The sequence below is a fragment of the Rhinoderma darwinii genome, chromosome 3 (genome assembly GCF_050947455.1).
Source record: "Rhinoderma darwinii isolate aRhiDar2 chromosome 3, aRhiDar2.hap1, whole genome shotgun sequence".
Lineage (NCBI taxonomy): Eukaryota > Metazoa > Chordata > Amphibia > Anura > Rhinodermatidae > Rhinoderma > Rhinoderma darwinii.
In genome coordinates this window covers 363,058,643-363,079,835 of record NC_134689.1, presented here as the reverse complement: position 1 = coordinate 363,079,835, position 21,193 = coordinate 363,058,643, and the positions used below count along the sequence as shown (strand labels likewise).

The 21,193-nt window shown below is 40.3% G+C and overlaps 1 protein-coding gene across 5 annotated transcripts in view; it reads right to left on the bottom strand.

Moving 5' to 3' along the window:
- KANSL3 (KAT8 regulatory NSL complex subunit 3) overlaps positions 1-21,193 on the bottom strand; it is a 92,906-nt gene that overhangs the window by 42,372 nt on the left and 29,341 nt on the right. For all 5 annotated transcript variants that reach the window (XR_012882517.1, XR_012882518.1, XM_075858593.1 and 2 more), the window contains exons 8-14: positions 21,087-21,188; positions 20,701-20,772; positions 20,451-20,525; positions 19,446-19,603; positions 18,453-18,516; positions 15,632-15,832; positions 4,225-4,375 (exon numbers count right to left, since the gene is read on the bottom strand). Coding sequence is in view for 3 of the 5 variants with exons in the window: in XM_075858593.1 (XP_075714708.1) it covers positions 4,225-4,375; positions 15,632-15,832; positions 18,453-18,516; positions 19,446-19,603; positions 20,451-20,525; positions 20,701-20,772; positions 21,087-21,188 (823 nt within the window). In the remaining 2 variants the exon portion in view is untranslated. The remainder of the gene's footprint in view (positions 1-4,224; positions 4,376-15,631; positions 15,833-18,452; positions 18,517-19,445; positions 19,604-20,450; positions 20,526-20,700; positions 20,773-21,086; positions 21,189-21,193) is intronic.

The following is a 21,193-nucleotide window of genomic DNA, read 5'->3' as shown; positions in this document are numbered from 1 at the left end:
GACTGTCGAGTTTCACATGAAAGCTCTCTTTTTATAGCCATTTTGAGAGTTTAATCGAACCGACAAATGTAATGCTCCAGATTCTCAACTAGCTCAAAGGAAGGTCAGTTTTATAGCTCCTCTAAACAGCAAAACTGTTTACAGCGGTGTTAACATAATTGCACAAGGGTTTTCAAGTGTTTTCTAATCATCCATTAGCCTTCTAGCACAGTTAGCAAACACAATGTACCATTAGAACACTGGAGTGATGGTTGCTGGAAATGGGCCTCTATACACCTATGTAGATATTGCATTAACCCCTTAAGGACGCAGCCTAGTTTTGGCCTTAAGGCTCAGAGCCCATTTTTCAAATCTGACATATTTCACTTTATGTGGTAATAACGTCAGAATGCTTAAACCTACCCAAGCGATTCTGAGATTGTTTTCTCGTGACACATTGGGCTTCATGTTCGTGGTAAAATTTGGTCGATATATTCAGTGTTTATTGGTGAAAAATTGCAAAATGTAGAGAAAATTTTGAAAAAATTGCATTTTTCAGAATTTAAATGCATCTGCTTGTAAAACAGACGGTTATACCACCCAAAATAGTTACTAGTTCACATTTCCCATATGTCTACTTTAGATTGGCATCGTTTTTTGAACATTCTTTTATTTTTCTTGGACGTTACAAGGCTTAGAACATAAACAGCAATTTCTCATATTTTTAAGAAAATTTCAAAAGCCTTTTTTTTAAGGTACCTCTTGAGTTCTGAAGTGGCTTTGTGGGGCCTATGTATTAGAAACCCTGATAAAACACCCCATTTTAAAAACTAGACCCCTCAAAGTATTCAAAACAGCAGTTAGAAAGTTTTTTAACCCTTCAGGCATTTCACAGGAATTAAAGCAAAGTGGAGGTGAAATTTGCAAATTTCATTTTTCTTGCTGAATTTCAATTTTATTCATTTTTTTTTCTGTAACACAGAAGGTTTTACCAGAGAAACACTACTAAATATGTATTGTCCAGATTATGCAGTTTTTAGAAATGTCCCACATGTGGCCCTACTGCGCTCGTGGACTAAAACACAAGCCCTAGAAGCAAAGAAGCACCTAGTGCATTTTGAGTCCTCTTTTTTATTAGAATATATTTTAGGCAGCATGCCAGGTTTGAAGAGGTGTTGAGGTGTCAAAACAGTAGGAATCCCCCAATAGTGACCCCATTTTGGAAACTACACCCCTCAAGGAATTCATTTAGGGTTGTTGTTACCATTTTGACCGCACAGTTTTTTCACAGTACGTATTTGAATTGGGCTCTGAAATGAAAAAAATTTCATTTTTTCCAATAAAATGTCATTTGTGATCAAAATTTCTTATTTTCACAGGGAACAAAATACCCCATTTTGTTGCCCAATTTGTCCTTAGTGTGGCAATACCCCATTTGTGGTGATAAACTGCCGTTTGGGCCCATGGGAGGGCTCAGAAGGAAAGGAGCGCTATATGTTTGTTGGAGTCCAGATTTTGTTGGATTGGTTTTCGGGTGCCATGTCGCATTTGCAGAGCCTCAGAGGTATCAAAGCAATGGAAACCCACCAAAAGTGACCCCATTTTGGAAACTACACCCCTCAAGGAATTCATTTATGGGTAATGTGACCATTTTGACAACACAGTTTTTTCACAGCACCTATTTCAATTGGGCTGTGACATTAAAAAAATGACATTTTTTCCAATAAGATGTAATTTTTTACCAAAATTTCTTATTTTCACAGGGAACAAAATACTCAATTTTGTTGCCCAATTTCTCCTGAGTGCATCAATACCCCATTTGTGGCAATAAACTGCCGTTTGGGCCCATGGGAGGCCTCAGAAGGGAAGGAGCGCTGTGTGTTCTTTGGAGTACAGATTTTGCTGGTTTGGTTTTCGTGTGCCATGTCGCATTTGCAGAGCCCCCAGAGGTATCAAAGCAATGGAAACCCACCAGAAGTGACCCCATTTTGGAAACTACACCCCTCAAGAAATTCATTTATGGGTAATGTGACCATTTAGACCTCATAGTTTCTTCACAGAACTTATTTGAATTGGGCTGGGAATTAAAAAAAAATATATTTTTTCCAATAATATGTCGTTTTAGCTAAAAAATTCTTATTTTCACAAGAAATAAAATACTCCATTTTGTTGCCCAATTTGTCCTGAGTGCGGAAATACCCCATTTGTGGTGATAAACTGCTGTTTGGGCCCATGGGAGGGCTCAGAAGGAAAGGAGCGCTGTGTGTTCTTTGGAGTACAGATTTTGCTGAATTGGTTTTCGGGTGCCATGTCGCATTTGCAGAGCCCCAGAGGTATCAAAGTAATAGAAACCCACCACAAATGACCCCATTTTGGAAACTACACCCCTCAAGGAATTCATTTATGGGTGTTGTGACAAAAATTTAGAGCAAAGTAGAGGTGAAATTTACATTTTTTTTTTTTTCAGAAAATCCTCTTTATACCATTTTTTTTATAACACAAAAGGATTTATCAGAGAAACGCAACTTAATACGTATTGCCCAGATTCTGCAGTTTTGAGAAATAGCCCACATGTGGCCCTAGTGCGGTAATGGACTGAAGCACCGGCCTCCGAAGCAAAGGAGAACCTGGTGGATTTTGAGGCCTCTTTTTTATTAGGCACCATGTCCGGTTTGAAGAGGTCTTGTGGTGCCAAAACATTGGGAACCCCCCAAAAGTGACCCCAATTTGGAAACTAGACCCCTTGAGGAATCCATTGTAGTTTTCTTGGGGTGCATGCGGCTTTTTGATCAGTTTTTATTCTATTTTTAGGTGGCGTGGTGACTAAAAAACAGCAATTGTACAATTGGTTTTTTTTTCGTTTTTTTTTACAGCGTTCACCGTGCGCTATAAATGACATATTCACTTTATTTTGCGGGGCGATACGATTACGGCGATACCAGATGTTTATAGTTTTATTTTATGTCTTATGGCGTTTGCACAATAAAATACGTTTTGTAAACAATCATTCACTTTTTGTGTTACCTTATTCTAAGAGCCATAACGTTTTTATTTTTCAATCAATAAAGCCGTGCGAGGACTTATTTTTTGCGTAACGAACTGTAGTTTCGATCAGTACCATTTTTAGGTACATGCGACTTTTTGATCTCTTTTTATTCCATTTTTTGGGAGGTGAAGTGACCAAAGAATTGTGATTGTGGTTCGGTTTATTATTATTTTATTTTACGGCGTTCACCGTGCGGGATAAATGTAATAATTTTGTAGTTCAGGCCGTTACGGACGCGGCGATACTAATTATGTATAGTTTATTTGTTTGTTTATATATTTTTATTAATAATAAAGGACTGATAAGGGAAAAGGGGGGATTTTTACTTTTATTACTTTTAAATCTTTTATTTTCTTATTTTTACACATCTTTTTTTAACTTTTTTTTAACTTTATTACTTTGTCCCACTAGGGGACATGAGGGCAGGAGGCTCTGATCGCTATTCTAATACACTGCACTACATGCGTAGTGCAGTGTATTAGAACTGTCAGCTACTCACTGACAGCAATCATAGTGGGTCCTGACGTTATCAGGACCCACTAGGCTTCCGTCTATGGCATAGCCGGACGCCATTGTTTGGTGTCCGGTTGCCATAGTCACCATCGCCGGCCGCTATCGCGTAGCAGGCCGGCGATGGCAGCTTAACCCCTAAAAAGCCGCGATCTCTATAGAACGCGGCTTTTAAGGGGTTAATCAGCGGGGACACAGCGATCAGTCCCCGCTGTAGGAGCTGTGACAGCTGCTGAACAAGACAGCAGCGTCACAGCTCCTGTATGTGTCGGGAGGACGGCCGAAACGGCCGTTACTCCCGAGACGTACTATTACGGCATGGAGCGCGAACGATACAGCTGCCATGACGTAATAGTACGTCAAGGAGCGGGAAGGGGTTAAAAACCAAACGTTTGCAGCTAGAAGAGTCATTTAGCACATTAACAATGTATAGAGTGTATTTCTGATTAATTTAATGTTATTTTCATTGATAAAAACTGTGCTTTTCTTTCAAAAATAAAGAAATTTCTAAGTGACCCTAAACTTTTGAACGGTAGTGTATACCCATGGTGCTGTGTTCCCCAACAATATAAAGGAGAAAATAATTTTATTAAAACAAGATATATAATTACCACTGTGGACAAGTCTACTCATAGCTGCATTCGGAGAACATCTATTCTATTGCCTATAGCATCCAGTCAAACACTCACCTTGAGCTTGTTTAGAGTTTGCAGTGGCTCCTGGTCTTAGTAATTGAGTCTTTAAAGGCACAGTGGTCTGTCCTGGTTTATGAGACGAGGGGATTGCAGTTAACTTGGTTTTTGGGCTGGAAGCCGGACTGCTAGACATGCTGGACAGATCCTTAACAAATGAAGGGAGGAAATGTTTACATACAAAAAATTATTTATATTTACCACTTAACCCCGCTTCCCTCTTTAGCCACTTTTGACCTTCCTGACAGAGCCTCATTTTTCAAATCTGACATGTTTCACTTTATGTGGTAATAACGTCGGAATGCTTTCACCTATCTAAGCGATTCTGAGATTATTTTCTCGTGACACATTGGACTTTATGTTACTGGCAAAATTTGCTCGATACGTTCAATATTTAATTGTGAAAAACACCATATTTTAGCGAAAAATTGCAAAAATTTGTATTTTTCTCAATTTAAATGTATCTGCTTGTAATACAGGCAGTTATACTACGCAAAATTGTTGCTAATTAACATCCCCCATATGTCTACTTTAGTTTGTCATCATTTTTTGAACATCCTTTTATTTTTCTAGGACGTTACAAGGCTTAGAACTTTAGCCGCAATTTCTCACATTTTCAAGAAAATTTCAAAAGGCTATTTATACAGGGGCCAGTTCAGTTGTGAAGTGGCTTTGAGGGCCTTATATATTAGAAACACCCAATAAGTCACCCCATTTTAAAAACTGCACCCCTCAAAGTATTCAAAACAGCATTTAGAAAGTTTCTTAACCCTTTAGACGTTTCACAGGAATTAAACCAAAGTAGAGATGAGATTTACAAATTTCGTTTTTTTTTGCAGAAATTAATTTTTAATCCATATTTTTTGTAACACAGAAAGTTTTACCAGAAAAATGCAACTCAATATTTATTGTCCAGATTCTGCAGTTTTTAGAAATATCCCACATGTGGCCCTAGTGTGCTAATGGACTGAAGCACAGGCCTCAGAAGCAAAGGAGCAGCTAGTGGATTTTGGGGCCTTATTTTTATTAGAATATATTTTAGGCACCATGTCAGGTTTGAATTGGTCTTCTGATGCCAAACAGTGGAAATCCCCCAAAAGTGACCCCATTTGGGAAACTACACACCTCAAGGAAATTATCTAGGGGTATAGTGAGCATTTTGAACGCACAGGTTTTTTACAGAAATTATTGGAAGTAGGCCGTGAAAATTAAGATCTAAATTTTTTCAAAGAAAATGTAGGTTTAGCTAGTTTTTTCTCACTTCCACAAGGACTAAAGGAAAAAAATTTCTCCCGAGTAAAACAATACTCCACATGTGGTCATAAACTGCTGTTCGGGCACACGGCAGGGCTCAGAAGGGAAGGAGCGCTGTTTGGAGTGCAGATTTTGCTGGATTGGTTTCTGGGCGCCTGTGGGACCAAAACAGTGGAAACCCCCCAGAAGTGACCCCATTTTGGAAACTACACCCCTCAATGCATTTACCTAGTGGTGTAGTGAGCATTTTAACCCCGCAGGTGTTTTGTAGAAATTCGTGTGCACTCGATGTTGCAGAGTGAAAATGGGATTTTTTTTCTCCATAGATATGCCAAAATGTGGTGCCCAGCTTGTGCCACCATAACAAGACAGCACTCTAATTATTATGCGGTGTTTCCCAGTTTTAGAAACACCCTACATGTGACCCTAATCTTTTGCCTGGACATTCGACCAGGCTCAGGAGTGAAAGAGTACCATGTAAAATTGAGGCCTAATTTGGCGATTTGCAAAATATTGGTTCACAATTGCAGAGGCTCTGATGTGAAATAATAAAAATAAACCCGAGAAGTGACCCCATTTTGGAAACTGCACCCCTCAAGGCATTTATTAAGGGTGTAGTGAGCATCTTCATCCCACAGGTCTTTTACATAAATGAATGCGCTGCGGATGGTGCAAATTAAAAATTAATATTTTTCCCTAGATATGCCATTTCAGTGGCAAATATGTCGTGCCCAGCTTATGCCACTGGGGAGACACACCCCAAAAATTGTTAAAAGGGTTCTCCTGGGTATGGTGATGCCATATATGTGGAAGGAAACTGCTGTTTGGGCACGCTGTAGGGTTCAGAGGGGAGGGAGCGCCATTTGGCTTTTGAAGCGTAGATTTTGCTTGGTAGTAGTTTTGTTTGAGTATTGCTGGTGTTTCCGTTTATAATGTGGGGGTACATGTAAGCTGGGCAGAGTATATCAGGGGCATAGTCAGGTGGTATAAGAATGGGGAAAAAAAACAATAAAATGATCCATAGATGTGTGTTACGCTGTGACACAATCTGTTCTGCACAGGTCGGTGTCGCACTGATATATGGCGTCCTTTCTTATGCCCCTTTTGGTCCACACTCTGCAACTTTGCAGTTTGGGGAGTTTTACTGGGAAAGTGTTGTCCTGGTATAATACGGGCACCGTCGCTTCCAGCAGATATGTTTGGGCCCTCCCCTTCCTGGTTGCCTAATTTTAGGCCCTTGATAAATCGCCTCTTGAAACAGAAGAAATGTTCCCCTCGGGCCTGCACAACCGTATATTTTTTATTTCCTGACTTATTGGAGCCATAACTAATTTTATTTTTTCATAGACGTAGTGGTACGAGGGCTTTTTTTTTTGCGGGACGAGCTGTAGTTATTATTGGTACCATTTTGGGGTACATGCGACTTTTTGATCACCTTTTATCCTATATTTTGGGAGGCCAGGTAACCAAAAAAAACGCAATTCTGGCATGGTTTTTTTTATACAGCGTTCACCACACGTTATAAATTACATGTTAACTTTATTCTGCGGGTCAGTCCGATTCCGGCGATAAATATTTTATAGCACTTTTTTATGTTTTACAACGTTTTGCACACTAAAATTACTTTTGTAAAAAGAATGTATTTTTTCTGTCGGCAAGTTGTGAGAACCATAACTTTTTTGTTGACGGAGCTGTATGAGGGCTTGTTTTATGCGAGACGAGTTATAGTTTTTATATGTACCATTTTTGGATACGTGCGGCTTTTTGATCACTTTTTATTCCAATATTTGTAGGGCAAAGTGACCAAAAAACAGAAACTCTGGTAAAGATTTTTTTTTTACGCTGTTCACCATGTGCAATAAATAATATAATATTTTTATAGCTCAGACCGTTACGGTCGTGGCGATACCAAATACGTATGGTTTATTATTATTTTTTCAATAATTAAAGAGGCTCTGTCACCAGATTTTCAAACCCCTATCTCGTATTGCAGCAGATCGGCGCTGCAATGTAGATAACAGTAACGTTTTGTTTTTTTCAAAAACGAGCATTTTTGGCCAAGTTATGACCATTTTTATATTTATGCAAATGAGCCTTTCTTAAGTACAACTGGGCGTGTTTAAAGTTATGTCCAAGTGGGCGTGTATTGTGTATGTACATCTGGGCGTTGTGAATGGAAGTGTATGATGCTGACGAATCAGCATCCTCCACTTCTCTTCGTTACCACCCAGCTTCTGGCAGTTCACAGACACACAGCGTGTTCTCGAGAGAGCACGCTGCGACGTCACTTCCTGCCCCAGGTCCTGCATCGTGTCGGACGAACGAGGACACATCGGCACCAGGCGACAGAGGCTACAGTTGATTCTGCAGCAGCATTGGCGTTTGCAGGTAAGTCGATGTAGCCTCTGTCGCCTGGTGCCGATGTGTCCTCGCTCGTCCGACACGATGAAGGACCTGGGGCAGGAAGTGACGTCACAGCGTGATCTCTCGAGAACACGCTGTGCATCTGTGCACTGCCAGAAGCTGGGTGGTAACGAAGAGAAGTGGAGGATGCTGATTCGTTAGCATCATACACTTCTATTCACAACGCCCAGCTAGTAAAACAAGTAAAAACGCCCAGATGTTACACGCACGCACGCACGCACGCACGCACACACACACACACACACACACACACACACACACACACACACACACACTACACGCCCAGTTGTACTTTTACTTTAAACACGCCCAGTTGTACTTAAGAAAGCCTCATTTGCATAAATATAAAAATGGTCATAACCAAACGTTACTGTTATCTACATTGCAGCGCCGATCTGCTGCAATAGGAGATAGGGGTTTGAAAATCTGGTGACAGAGCCTCTTTAAGGACTTGATTAGGGAACAGGGCGATTGCGTTTTATTTTATTACTTGAAACTTTTACTATGTTTTCAAACTTATTTTTTTCACTTTTTTTTTCATGTCCCACTAGGGGACTTGAAGGTCCAACTGTCAGATTTTTTTTTTCTAATACATTGCGCTACCTACGTAGTACAATGTATTAGATCTGTCAGTTATTCACTGACAGCAAGCTGTTTAGGCTTCGCCTCCCGGCGGGGCCTAATCGGCTTCCGTAATGGCAGAGCAGGAGGCCATTGTTTCTCCTGATTGCCTGTCAGGGCTGGCGATCTGCTAGCAACCGCTAAGATGCAGCAATCACTTTCGTTCGCTGCATCGAAGGGGTTAATGGCAGGGATCGGAGCTAGCTCCGGTTCCTGCCGTTACAGGTGGATGTCAGCTGTAACATACAGCTGACTTCCACCGCTGATGACGCCGGATCAGGTCCTGAGTCGGCGCCATCTTGCCGGCGGCTACGGAAGCCGATCAGGCTCTGCCGCTGGGCGGGTCCTGACCGGCTTCCGTGCTAGGCAGACCGGGCGGCCAGTATTAGGCGTCCGGTTTCCATATGCAGCCACCGTAACACCGACAATTTCATTGCTGGGGTTCCGATGAGCTGCAAACACCTTAAATGCAGCAATCACGTTTGAGCGCTGCATTTAAGGGGTTAATGGCGGGGATCTAAGCTAATTTCGGTCCCCGCCATTACAGCCGGATGTCAGCTGTAAGATCCGCTGACATCCGGCGATGATGGCACCAGCTCAGCTTCTGAGACGGTGCCAAGCATTTGGCGTATGGATACGGCAAAATGCGGGAAGCACTAGCTTTCCATGACGTATCCAAACGTATGGGAAGGGAAATGTAGGGAAGGGGTTAAAGAGGCTCTGTCACCAGATTAAAAGTACCCTATCTACATAATCTGATCGGCGCTGTAATGTAGATGACAACAGTGGTTTTTATTTTGAAAAACAATACTTTTTGAGCAAGTTATGAGCAATTTTAGATTTATGCTAATTAGTTTCTTAATAGACAACTGCGCGTGTTTTTACTTTTTACCAACTTTACAGAGTTCCAGGTCCAGAGTTTAAGGGTATGTGCACACACACTAATTACGTCCGTAATTGACGGACGTATTTCGGCCGCAAGTGCCGGACCGTACACAGTGCAGGGAGCCGGGCTCCTAGCATCATACTTATGTACGATACTAGGAGTCCCTGCCTCGCTGCAGGACAACTGTCCCGTACTGTAGTTCGGTCCGGTACTTGCGGCCGAAATACGTCCGTCAATTATGGACGTAATTAAGTGTGTGTGCACATACCCTTACAGTGTGATTGTGCAGTGAAAGAAGCTGGGCTGGAACAATGAGAAGCGTATGATTCTGATTGGTCACTGATTGGTAAAAAGTAAAAACACGCCCAGTTGGTCATTAAGAAACTAATTAGAATAAATCTAAAATTGCTCATAACTTGCTCAAACATTATCGTTTTTCTAAATAAAAACAACTGTTGTTATCTACAGTGAGTATTTTGACCACACAGTTCTTTGCTGAATTTAATGCAGACAGTGTAAAAAATACAATTTTGATATTTTTTTTCCACAAATGTGTCATTTATAGGACATATTTTTCGGACACAATACATGAAACTGAGAAAATGCACCCCTACATTTATTGCGCTGCTTCTATTGTTTTCAAAAATACCCCCACTTAGGACGTAATCCATTGCCTGGCCGCATGGTGGGGCCCAAAATTACAGGAACCCCTCTATGGTTTTCAGGACATCATTTTAGCTTGAATGACTTATAGGCCCCACTCCTTCTTTACAAAGGATTTCAGCTGGCAGAACAATGTAACACACCAAAAAGTAACCCCATTTTGAAAACTACACCCCTAAGGTATTCATCTAGGGGTGTAGTGAGTAGTTAAAGGCCACGTTTTGTTGCAGGAATGAATGCAAATGTAGTGTAAAAAAAAATATGTGTTTTTTTTCCACAAATACGTCATTTACAGGACAAGGTATTCACCTAGGGCAGTAGTGAGAATTATTATTTTTTTGGTGGGGGATCTTTCCCTAATGGTATTCATCTAGGGGTACAGTAAAAATTATTATTTTTTATTTTGCATTTTTTCTTGAATTCCAATTTATATGTGGGCTATAGTGTAAATAAAAGGTGAAGTTAAAAAAAATAAATCTTAACTTTGAAAAATGACAGAAAGTGCATAAGGGCTATAAGAAATATTTAAAATCAAATTATAAATTTAGTGTTGTATGGTACACCCAGAAACATTCCCTAATGCAGAGCCCTTGTTTCTCTGGGCAGGTGTCGCATTGGTAACTGGTTTCCCTCCGTATGCCGTTTTTAGAACATACGCGACATCTCTTTTGGGGTCTGCTTTTTTTGGCAGTAGGGGAGCACTTTGGATGGGAAATGTTGTCCTTCCGTTTGTATCACTATTGATATCAATGGTGACGGAAACATTGCTAATGGTTTCCGTTTGTCACCGTTCCGGCAGGTTTCCGTTTTCTCGACGGAATCAATCACTGCACAGTGTGATTGAGAACAGCGTGATTCTGCTGTGGATCACCCTGGCCTGGAACAATGAGAAGTGTATGACGCTGATTGGTCAGCATCATACACTCCTCTGTACAACGCCCTGTTGGAAAAACTAAAAACACGCCCAGCTGTCTATTAAGAAACTCATTAGCATAAATCTAAAATTGTTTATAACTTGGTCAAAAATGATCCTTTTTCAAAATAAAAACCACTGTTATCTACATTACAGCGCCGATCACATTATGTAGGAGACAGTCCACTTATAATCTGGTGACAGAGCCTCTTTAACGCTACCCAATGCCCTACGCCTGACGCTACATATATATATATATATATATATATATATATATATATATATATATATATATATATATATATATAAAAGTAGAGATCTTGCAGCACTCCAAGATGTGAAAAATAAGTGGTTTTATTCGGCCAACAAACAGCGACGTTTCTGTCCTACAATAGGACCTTTATCAAGCATGGTGATATACTGAGTGCTAGCGGTTTATAAAGAGCAAAAGAGCATTTACATAATTAATCTCATTAAAATACAAATAAAGTGCAAAGCGCCAAAATTACAAAGCATTGTGTGTATGTATGGTATCAAATACAATCAAGACATTGATACATAAAGTGCAAGTGCAGATACATATATAATAAACAACAGTATCGCATAATAAATATGCAACAATACGTGATTACAACATAATCATATATACAGCAGTTGTGTCAGAACTCATCACGTTAGTTCCCCTCACCAATCAGAGCTTCAGGACCTTCATCATCCAAATCGCGTACAGGTTATGTATATAACAGCAATCAGTACACAAAGCGTGGTATCGCAAGATATATGGGTGTGTATATATGTTGCCGACATCCGGTTTGAAGACCAGAAGTTTTACGTCGCTATGCAACTGGATGCTTCAGGAGCGTAATGATGACAACGCATTCTCCGCCCCGAGCACCTCCCTCGCAAAGCGTCCACCGTTGTCAGGCAACCATCAATCACAAGACTCTGTGTGATTAGAGAGGTAAATGTTGTAACACAATCGCTGCTGGTATAGTGTATAGTCCCAACCAGGAAAAAGATCAAAACTTGATCTAAAATAAGCTCGTGGGGATAGTCAGTGCTGTTGTAACAATATCTCTAGTGATTCACATATGTTGACGGATAAAGTACACCTAAAGGTCCACACGTGGGTATACCAGATCCCTGGCCACACTTCCGTGGTTGAAATGGCTCTAGTCCCCAGGAACTCTAGGATCCATCCAAACACAATATCATGTATATGGGGAATCCAAAAAGATCACAAACGTGTAACGGACCTATATTCATTGATGCAATACCAAATCCGCAAAAGCGATACTTATGTCAATAAAAAGTTTATATCTGGGTAATCAACCCAATATTTACAACTGACTATCACCATAAGAGACAAGAAATAAGCGATGTATATTTAAAATTATCTTTATTGTATAGGTTGGGACTAAGTCTAACACCAGTAATCAATTTTTGCGAATACATATGGACCAATGATGATAAGAGAATGGTCCCGAAGTTCTGTTGGGATCTAGAATGATACAAAACAAATATATTCATAACAAGAAAATATACCAATAAAGCATAATATAATAAAAACATGTCACCAAAAAAGATGACCAATGAGGACCATAAACGAGAATACATGGGGGAGAGGGGAAGACAAAACGTTACACAGTAATCCTATCCACATTAAATTCTACATTGAGTCCGTTAGGTCTCAATGTATTCAGTGAGAATATCCATTTCAATTCCCTCTTATGTAAAGCCATATGTCTATCACCACCATTGTATAATGGTGGAATATGATCAGGGATCATACATTTTAGATCTCTCTCAGTGTGTCCTTTCTCAGCAAAATGTTTTGCAACAGGTAAATCTAGTTTTTTCTTCCTAATAGAAAATCTGTGATTATTTAGGCGAGTTTTAAACGTGCAGGTAGTTTCACCTACGTATACTAATTGACAAGGGCACCATAGCGCATAGACAACCCAATCAGAGTCACAGGGGAGTGTGTGTGTCTGATATTGTAGTTTCTCTCAGTTTGAGGGTGTATAAAACATTACCTCTGCACATATATGTACAGTTTACACAATTATAGCAGGGAAAATTACCCAATTTCAGTGGTTGTAATAAAGACTGTGAAGCATTTTTACATTCTTTAACTTTCGTCTTAACCAGTCTATCTCTAAAGTTTTGTGTTCGTCTATATGACATCAATGGTTCATATATGTGCAGAGGTAATGTTTTTATACACCCTCAAACTTGGAGAAACTACAATATCAGACACACACACTCCCCTGTGACTCTGATTGGGTTGTCTATGCGCTATGGTGCCCTTGTCAATTAGTATACGTAGGTGAAACTACCTGCACGTTTAAAACTCGCCTAAATAATCACAGATTTTCAATTAGAAAGAAAAAACTAGATTTACCTGTTGCAAAACATTTTGCTGAGAAAGGACACACTGAGAGAGATCTAAAATGTATGATCCTTGATCATATTCCACCATTATACAATGGTGGTGATAGACATATGGCTTTACATAAGAGGGAATTGAAATGGATATTCTCACTGAATACATTGAGACCTAACGGACTCAATGTAGAATTTAATGTGGATAGGATTACTGTGTAACGTTTTGTCTTCCCCTCTCCCCCATGTATTCTCGTTTATGGTCCTCATTGGTCATCTTTTTTGGTGACATGTTTTTATTATATTATGCTTTATTGGTATATTTTCTTGTTATTAATATATTTGTTTTGTATCATTCTAGATCCCAACAGAACTTCGGGACCATTCTCTTATCATCATTGGTCCATATGTATTCGCAAAAATTGATTACTGGTGTTAGACTTAGTCCCAACCTATACAATAAAGATAATTTTAAATATACATCGCTTATTTCTTGTCTCTTATGGAGATAGTCAGTTGTAAATATTGGGTTGATTACCCAGATATAAACTTTTTATTGACATAAGTATCGCTTTTGCGGATTTGGTATTGCATCGATGAATATAGGTCCGTTACACGTTTGTGATCTTTTTGGATTCCCCATATACATGATATTGTGTTTGGATGGATCCTAGAGTTCCTGGGGACTAGAGCCATTTCAACCACGGAAGTGTGGCCAGGGATCTGGTATACCCACGTGTGGACCTTTAGGTGTACTTTATCCGTCAACATATGTGAATCACTAGAGATATTGTTACAACAGCACTGACTATCCCCACGAGCTTATTTTAGATCAAGTTTTGATCTTTTTCCTGGTTGGGACTATACACTATACCAGCAGCGATTGTGTTACAACATTTACCTCTCTAATCACACAGAGTCTTGTGATTGATGGTTGCCTGACAACGGTGGACGCTTTGCGAGGGAGGTGCTCGGGGCGGAGAATGCGTTGTCATCATTACGCTCCTGAAGCATCCAGTTGCATAGCGACGTAAAACTTCTGGTCTTCCAACCGGATGTCGGCAACATATACACACACCCACATAGTTTGTAATACCACGCTTTGTGTACTGATTGCTGTTATATACATAACCTGTACGCGATTTGGATGATGAAGGTCCTGAAGCTCTGATTGGTGAGGGGAACTAACGTGATGAGTTCTGACACAACTGCTGTATATATGATTATGTTGTAATCACGTATTGTTGCATATTTATTATGCGATACTGTTGTTTATTATATATGTATCTGCACTTGCACTTTATGTATCAATGTCTTGATTGTATTTGATACCATACATACACACGTTTTGTATTTTTTGCACTTTGCACTTTATTTGTATTTTAATGAGATTAATTATGTAAATGCTCTTTTGCTCTTTATAAACCGCTAGCACTCAGTATATCACCATGCTTGATAAAGGTCCTATTGTAGGACAGAAACGTCGCTGTTTGTTGGCCGAATAAAACCACTTATTTTTCACATCTTGGAGTGCTGCAAGATTTCTATCTTTATATACTGCTTTGTCCTTGGAGCTGGACGACTTGCCTGGCACCTACACACTTGTCTCTAGTGAGTGCTGCTGCTTTCTATTGCTATATATATATATATATATATATATATATATATATATATATATATATATATATATATATATATATATATATATTATATATTATTATTTTTTTATTTTTATTTTTTATTAGCACAAAGGAGGGGGAGGGTAGTAAATGGTGTACTAGGGGTGAAAAAAAGGCTTTTTTTCTTTCACTTTTATAGAGGTAAAGCACACAGCTCCGATCTCCTCAAAAATCTGACGGGAATGAGGAGAACGGAGCTGTTTGCCCTGCCTTTACATGCTGTGATTGGTCAGTCAGAATTGACTGACCTATCACAGCGATCGCCGTACGGGGACCACTGTGATTGGTCCCCTGACAGCTCCTTGTCACGATCAGCTGTCTACGACAGCTGTTGCCAGGGATTTATCACTGTGTGTTTACACACAGTGACAGTTAAAGTGAATGACAGATATATACGTCGTTCTGCGCGAAGTAACACTTGCCGGAGATGGATATATCTGTCGCTCATCACTAAGGGGTTAAAGACCTAAAATTAGAATCTGGTGCACCAAATCAAGTACAAATGATTAGAACTTTACAAGGATGTCCTTAGTTTTTCACATGACTGTATGACCATCTTGACATTTACATAATTCTCACCTCAGAGCCAGAAGGTGAAGCAGGGAAACGAGATGCAGGGGAGGCTGGCCTACTGTTTCTTTCTGACAAATCAAGTGACAGGTCTCTCCTCAGGAAATCTCTAGGTTTTTTTTTCTTCTCTGCATCAAGGTCACGTGGATCAGAGCCAGAATGACCATCTGCTCGTGTTAAGACCAGCGCAAGAAAGTCAGCAATCTCATCCTAGATTAAAAAAAGATATAAAATTGTATTGTTTGATTTGAGCATGTCTTGGGGTGGTTGCATGCTTATAAAACTTGGTAATAACGGTTTTAGCTCCTCTTCCTATAACCCCTTACATAAGCTGCATAAATAAATAGGTTTTGTAGGTTAATAGTTACATGCTTTTTAAAGGTTAAAAAAATAATAACTGAAAGGTTACCGGAGTGTTGACGAGTTCAGTAAAATCATGCAGACCTCATTGGGAGGTTATTTTGTACACGGTCATTTTGTACCTGTGTAATCCTTTATGAGCGCTGTATCATTGTTCATTCCGGCACAATTTGCCCTGTTCTGTCTGCACTCCAACTTGTGTTCCTCCTTGAGGCTGGGGGCATGGACCACACTTAAAAATCTGACAGTAACACATTGCTACAGACTGATGAATCACTAATCGTGGATGGGTTGGGGGGTCACTTTAAATAGCCATAACACAGGCTGTGTACCACCTAGAACTGCGATGGTGTCATATGACAGCTGAGATCCTTATCTTTCATATGCCACCAGGATAGCAGTTCTAGCATAAGCGGAGAGATCAGTTGAACACACAGCCGGGAATGGAAGCTTCTAACTAAATGCATATACAGCTCCCATTCCGACTGTGTTTAACTGGTGATATCTCCAGCTAAAACTGCGATCCAGGTGGCATATGAAAGATAAGAATCTAATCTTTCATATGCCACCACTGTCATAGGTGGTCCACAGCCTGTGTTATGGCTATTTGAAGTGAGTCCCCTTCACTCCAGCCTCAGCCTCTTACAGTAAGCCGGCAATCCGTCTTGTCATCCTTGCTGCTAAAGATGGGTTTGCCTTAGCAACAGTGAGTGGACAGCAAATTACAAAGAAGAGACCCCCTAGTGGCAGGGATTTCAAACAGGTTTTTTAAGTGGAAAACGTAATTTTTTTTAATTAAGGTGATTTGCAAATTTGTTCAGGACCAAATACACTATGATATGAAGTTGTTCTGAAAGTTAGTGGACATTGAAGCTTGGAAGGTAATGCAGAAGAGCCATTACATGTGGGATTTGCGTCATATTCTTAGTCTAAAAAAATTGGATTTTTGCACTCACCATAAAATCTTTTTCTCGTTGAATTCAATATGGGACACAGCACCATGGATATAGGCCCCTGCCACTAGGAGGCTGACATTGGGTAGGAAAAAAAGTGTTGGCTCTGCCCAGGCAGGCCATACCCTTCCTTTAGATGCTAGGCTAGCCACATTTGTGCAGAAAGCAGTAGGAGAAGAAAGACAAACAGAAGAAAAACAAACATATTCGGCACCCAGGAGAAAACTACACAAAAACAAATGTCCTGGGCCAACGAAAACCAATTAATGGCGGGATCTGTGTCCTCCAATAAATTCAACAAGAAAAGGATTTCATGGTGAGTACAAAAATCCAACTTTTTTTTGAGAAAGATAGGATCCTGGGGGTAGAACATACCAAAGTAAAGAAACTGCACTGCTCGTACCAATAGAAATAGGCCCTCCACATGCGATGATAAACTTTCGCCGATTGGGGTTTACAGGCCTTGAGAATTTTTGGATGACAGACTGGGAAGACCGCAAGACACCTCAAAACCTCGGCTTCAACAGTCACGCCGTTAAACGCAGCTGAGGTTAAAGTGGGATGGAATAGCCGACCTTAGGATAGGAGGTAAAGTCGAAGCGGCAGAGGCCACGAACGTGTCCGCGAGAAAATTTACAAGAGGGACATACTAGGCCCTGCACAGCCAATGTGTAACCACTAGAACTGCAGGAATGCCCTCTGCCTTTACCTGCTTAAGAACCCGGGACAGGAGCGGAAGAGGAGAAAAAAAGAGATATAGAATAAACTACCCTTCCCATTCAGTGCAGAATCTGGGAAAAATCCCTTATTGCCGCCTGGCTCCAGCTGCCTTCCACAGAGTAGACATTCCCTTAGAGAGACTTAGTTGTCCGAGAGGTGGAATAGGGGGGCTGAACATGGAGTCAATACTCACCTTTCCAATGTCTTCGGGTGCACAAAGGGTCACCTTCTCGTTAACATCTCACACCGGGGGATTAGGTGACCTGCGGGGGAGAAAGCGCAGAGCAGAGGACTGTATTGTTTCCTAGCACCCTCAGGGAGATTGACTAGCCTGGCAGTCCAGGCTGACAAGAACCCTGAATCTGAAAAAGAAATAAGAACTAGAATAAAAAAATGCAGTAGACCTGTTAAGCAGGTCATGTCTGCCTCCCATGGATACAGGCTAAAACTGACTGACTGACTAGCCTAGTGTCTGAGGGAAGAGTATGGCCTGCCTAGGCTGAGCCAACATTTTTTTCCTGCCTAGTCAGCCGCCTAGTGGCACCCATGGTGCTGTGTTCCCCAATGACATTACAGAGAAAGTGCTTACTTCTTGCACGTGTCATTGTAGCAAAACCACTATGTGCCATTAAGTGGCAACCTGAGTGGCTATCAGATCCATTCTCCACAAAGCAGTTAGGTTTTGTTTGGGGTCATAGCTTACACAACTTACCAGTGGTATATGCAAAACAAAAAAATAAGAGTGAGAATTAGATAATTCCGGTGTGTGCAAAACATTTAAATTAGAATTTATTTACCTGAATGCATCGATCCACCATACTTTGTGTGAGGCTTTCAGTTTTCTTTTTAATTTTGCTTATCCTGTCAGTATAAAATAAAAATAGGAATATTACAAGGACAATAATAACAACAACAGGCAGGTGTATTTTTAAGTTACCGCTTGGGAAGATATTTAACTTGCTATTAAAAGGGGTTGTCCGGGCACAAACCGGTTTTTAATACGGATGACTTTTCCATAGGATAGGTCATCAGTATATGATTGGTGGGGGTCCGACACCCAGACCCAGCACGGATCAGCTGCTCTCGCTGCCTCTGGACACAGAATATCGGTGCCGGAATCAGATGGCTCCGGTCACAGTATAGTGGTCGAGCTGCAGCTCTGCTCCTATCCAATTTGCAGTTCTGCAGCATGGTGCGCTATACAGTGTACAGAGCCATCTGCTTCAGGCACTCCAGGTACTGAACACTGCATAACATCCTGTGCCTGGAGGTAGCCGGAACAGCTGATCGTGCGTGGTCCGGGTGTCGGACCCCCACCATCATATACTGATGACCTATCCTATGGATAGGTCATCAGTATGAAAAACCGGTCCGTGACCAGACAACCCATTTCAGGCTATATTAATCTGTTTAAAAAAAATGGAAACCTGGCAGTCTGATCAATGAGATCAGTTAATCCATAAAAACAAATAAATAATAATGAATCAGACATGGATCCCGAAAAATCAGAAGCCATGAGACCCGTGTGAAAAAGAGAAATTCAGACTGAAACCTGATTTTTGTTAAAGCTCTCCTATGAAAAAAAGCAATACTGGCTAAGTAACAACTCTATTTTCTAAGCATTCTCTGCTCTGGAGTTTCCAAAGCAAAACCCAGCAAGGAATGTTGTGAAGTCACTTAGTTATTGTAAATAATCCTTAGTGTGATGCTCATACTTACTTTTGACAGTTTAGCAACCTTATTTCTATTATAATCCAACCTTATTTCTATTATAATCTATTAACCCTTACCGAAGATTATCATCAGCCCCTCCAACAATGACCAAACTGTTATCCGCTCTGAGCTTCTCTCGAAAGTCCTCCATTGCTTCTGGGTGACACTGAAGAGAGTTCTGGCCAATCACAAAAAGTACTGGTGTCTTTATGTCAAGCAGAGGGTCATCAACATCCTACAAAAAAAAAAAAATCAAACAATGTTCAGGCACACATTCAAAAATCTAGGTCAATATTTCAGTAACTTATTAGTTCCTAACACATTTAACACTCAAAATGAGGGATTTAAACTTAAAAGTAGCTATCCCATAAAAAAAAATTACTAATCAATGGACAAATTGTGTGAAAATAAATATTCTTGCAATTAAAATGTATCGGTATTCATATACTTCCTTGCTCCTGAGTTGGGCCTCTAAAACTCTGGGCACAGCACTATGGTCCTGGCGCAGTACAGTGCCAGGACGTTTTGTGCGCCACACATACAACGTCCTGTCACTGAACACTATCCGGAACCAGCCTAGAGCTGAAGAGGACCCAATTCAGGAGGGAGGACGGTAAGAATATAGGAGTTACGGGGGCTTGTCTAGTTTCATCAATTGGAAACTACAGGTCTCAGTTACTACAGTTTCTGCTTACAGACGTGTTGTGACTCCTTTAGCTACGCCATTGGCCAAAAAGTGAGGATTCTGAACAGAGGACCCCCTCTATTAACTCAGAATTCCGTAACAGGGTATAAAAAAAAAAAAAAAAAAGTTTTTTTTTTAAAACTGGAGAACCGCATTAAGCCAGGTAGGACGTAGTCATTGATTCTACACAAGATCTCCATGACAATAATATTTTGTCATCAGGATCACTTGCAGCCTCAGGCTTTGGTCCTGTAACATTAGGAAATCAAATCTCAGCTTGGAAGATATTAAGATAAATTGTTCACCAGCCCACATGAATAATAGTGAGGCAGTGAGATTATGAGAATATAAACATGAGTAGTTTCTTTTACTCAGCAAGACATTTACCAACACTTACCCCCCTGGGTCCATCAATAGTGAGCAGAGGGAATCCCAAACATACCACGGCTGTCACATATTCCATGAGAGAAACCTGAACAAAGTAGATTTGCAATAAGGATGTACATACAGAAAGCAATGTTTTTTTCAGACATGGTAATAAGTGATGCATTTTATAAAATTTCATTATCTTTAGAACAGCTATTTATAAATGGACGGTAACTAGACAGTCTGTAAAATAGTGAATTAAATGTGTAAATAATACTCACATGGCAGGCAACTAATGCTCCGGTATTCCACCCAATCAAAATGACAGGTTTATGAGGGAAATGATTGTGAACCTGTATGCATATAAGAAAAGTGCTGAATATAACATTTCTGGTATGGCTGTAATAGTAAATCTAAAAACAGTTTTACATCATAGCGACAGAACGTTAGATGTTCCATTCCTTTCTTCCCTTGAAAACAAAGAAGCAAAATGCAAATTTAAAAGAGAAATTCTTTGTTCGATCATCTGCCTCCCACAATTGAAGCCAAGGACGGAATACCCATTTTACAAACCAGATTAGTCGCATGACTAACTGCCCAGGAGGGAATTTAAACTAATTTGATGAACAGACGCCTCATCACTCATTTGTCATAAAATATGATGTACCTCAATAACTTTTCCCCGCAATCCAGCAATCATGTTTTCTAGGCACTGTAAAGAGGTTAGCCCAGTACCACTGTTTAGTAGTTGGGAGCCAACAGGAATGACCTACA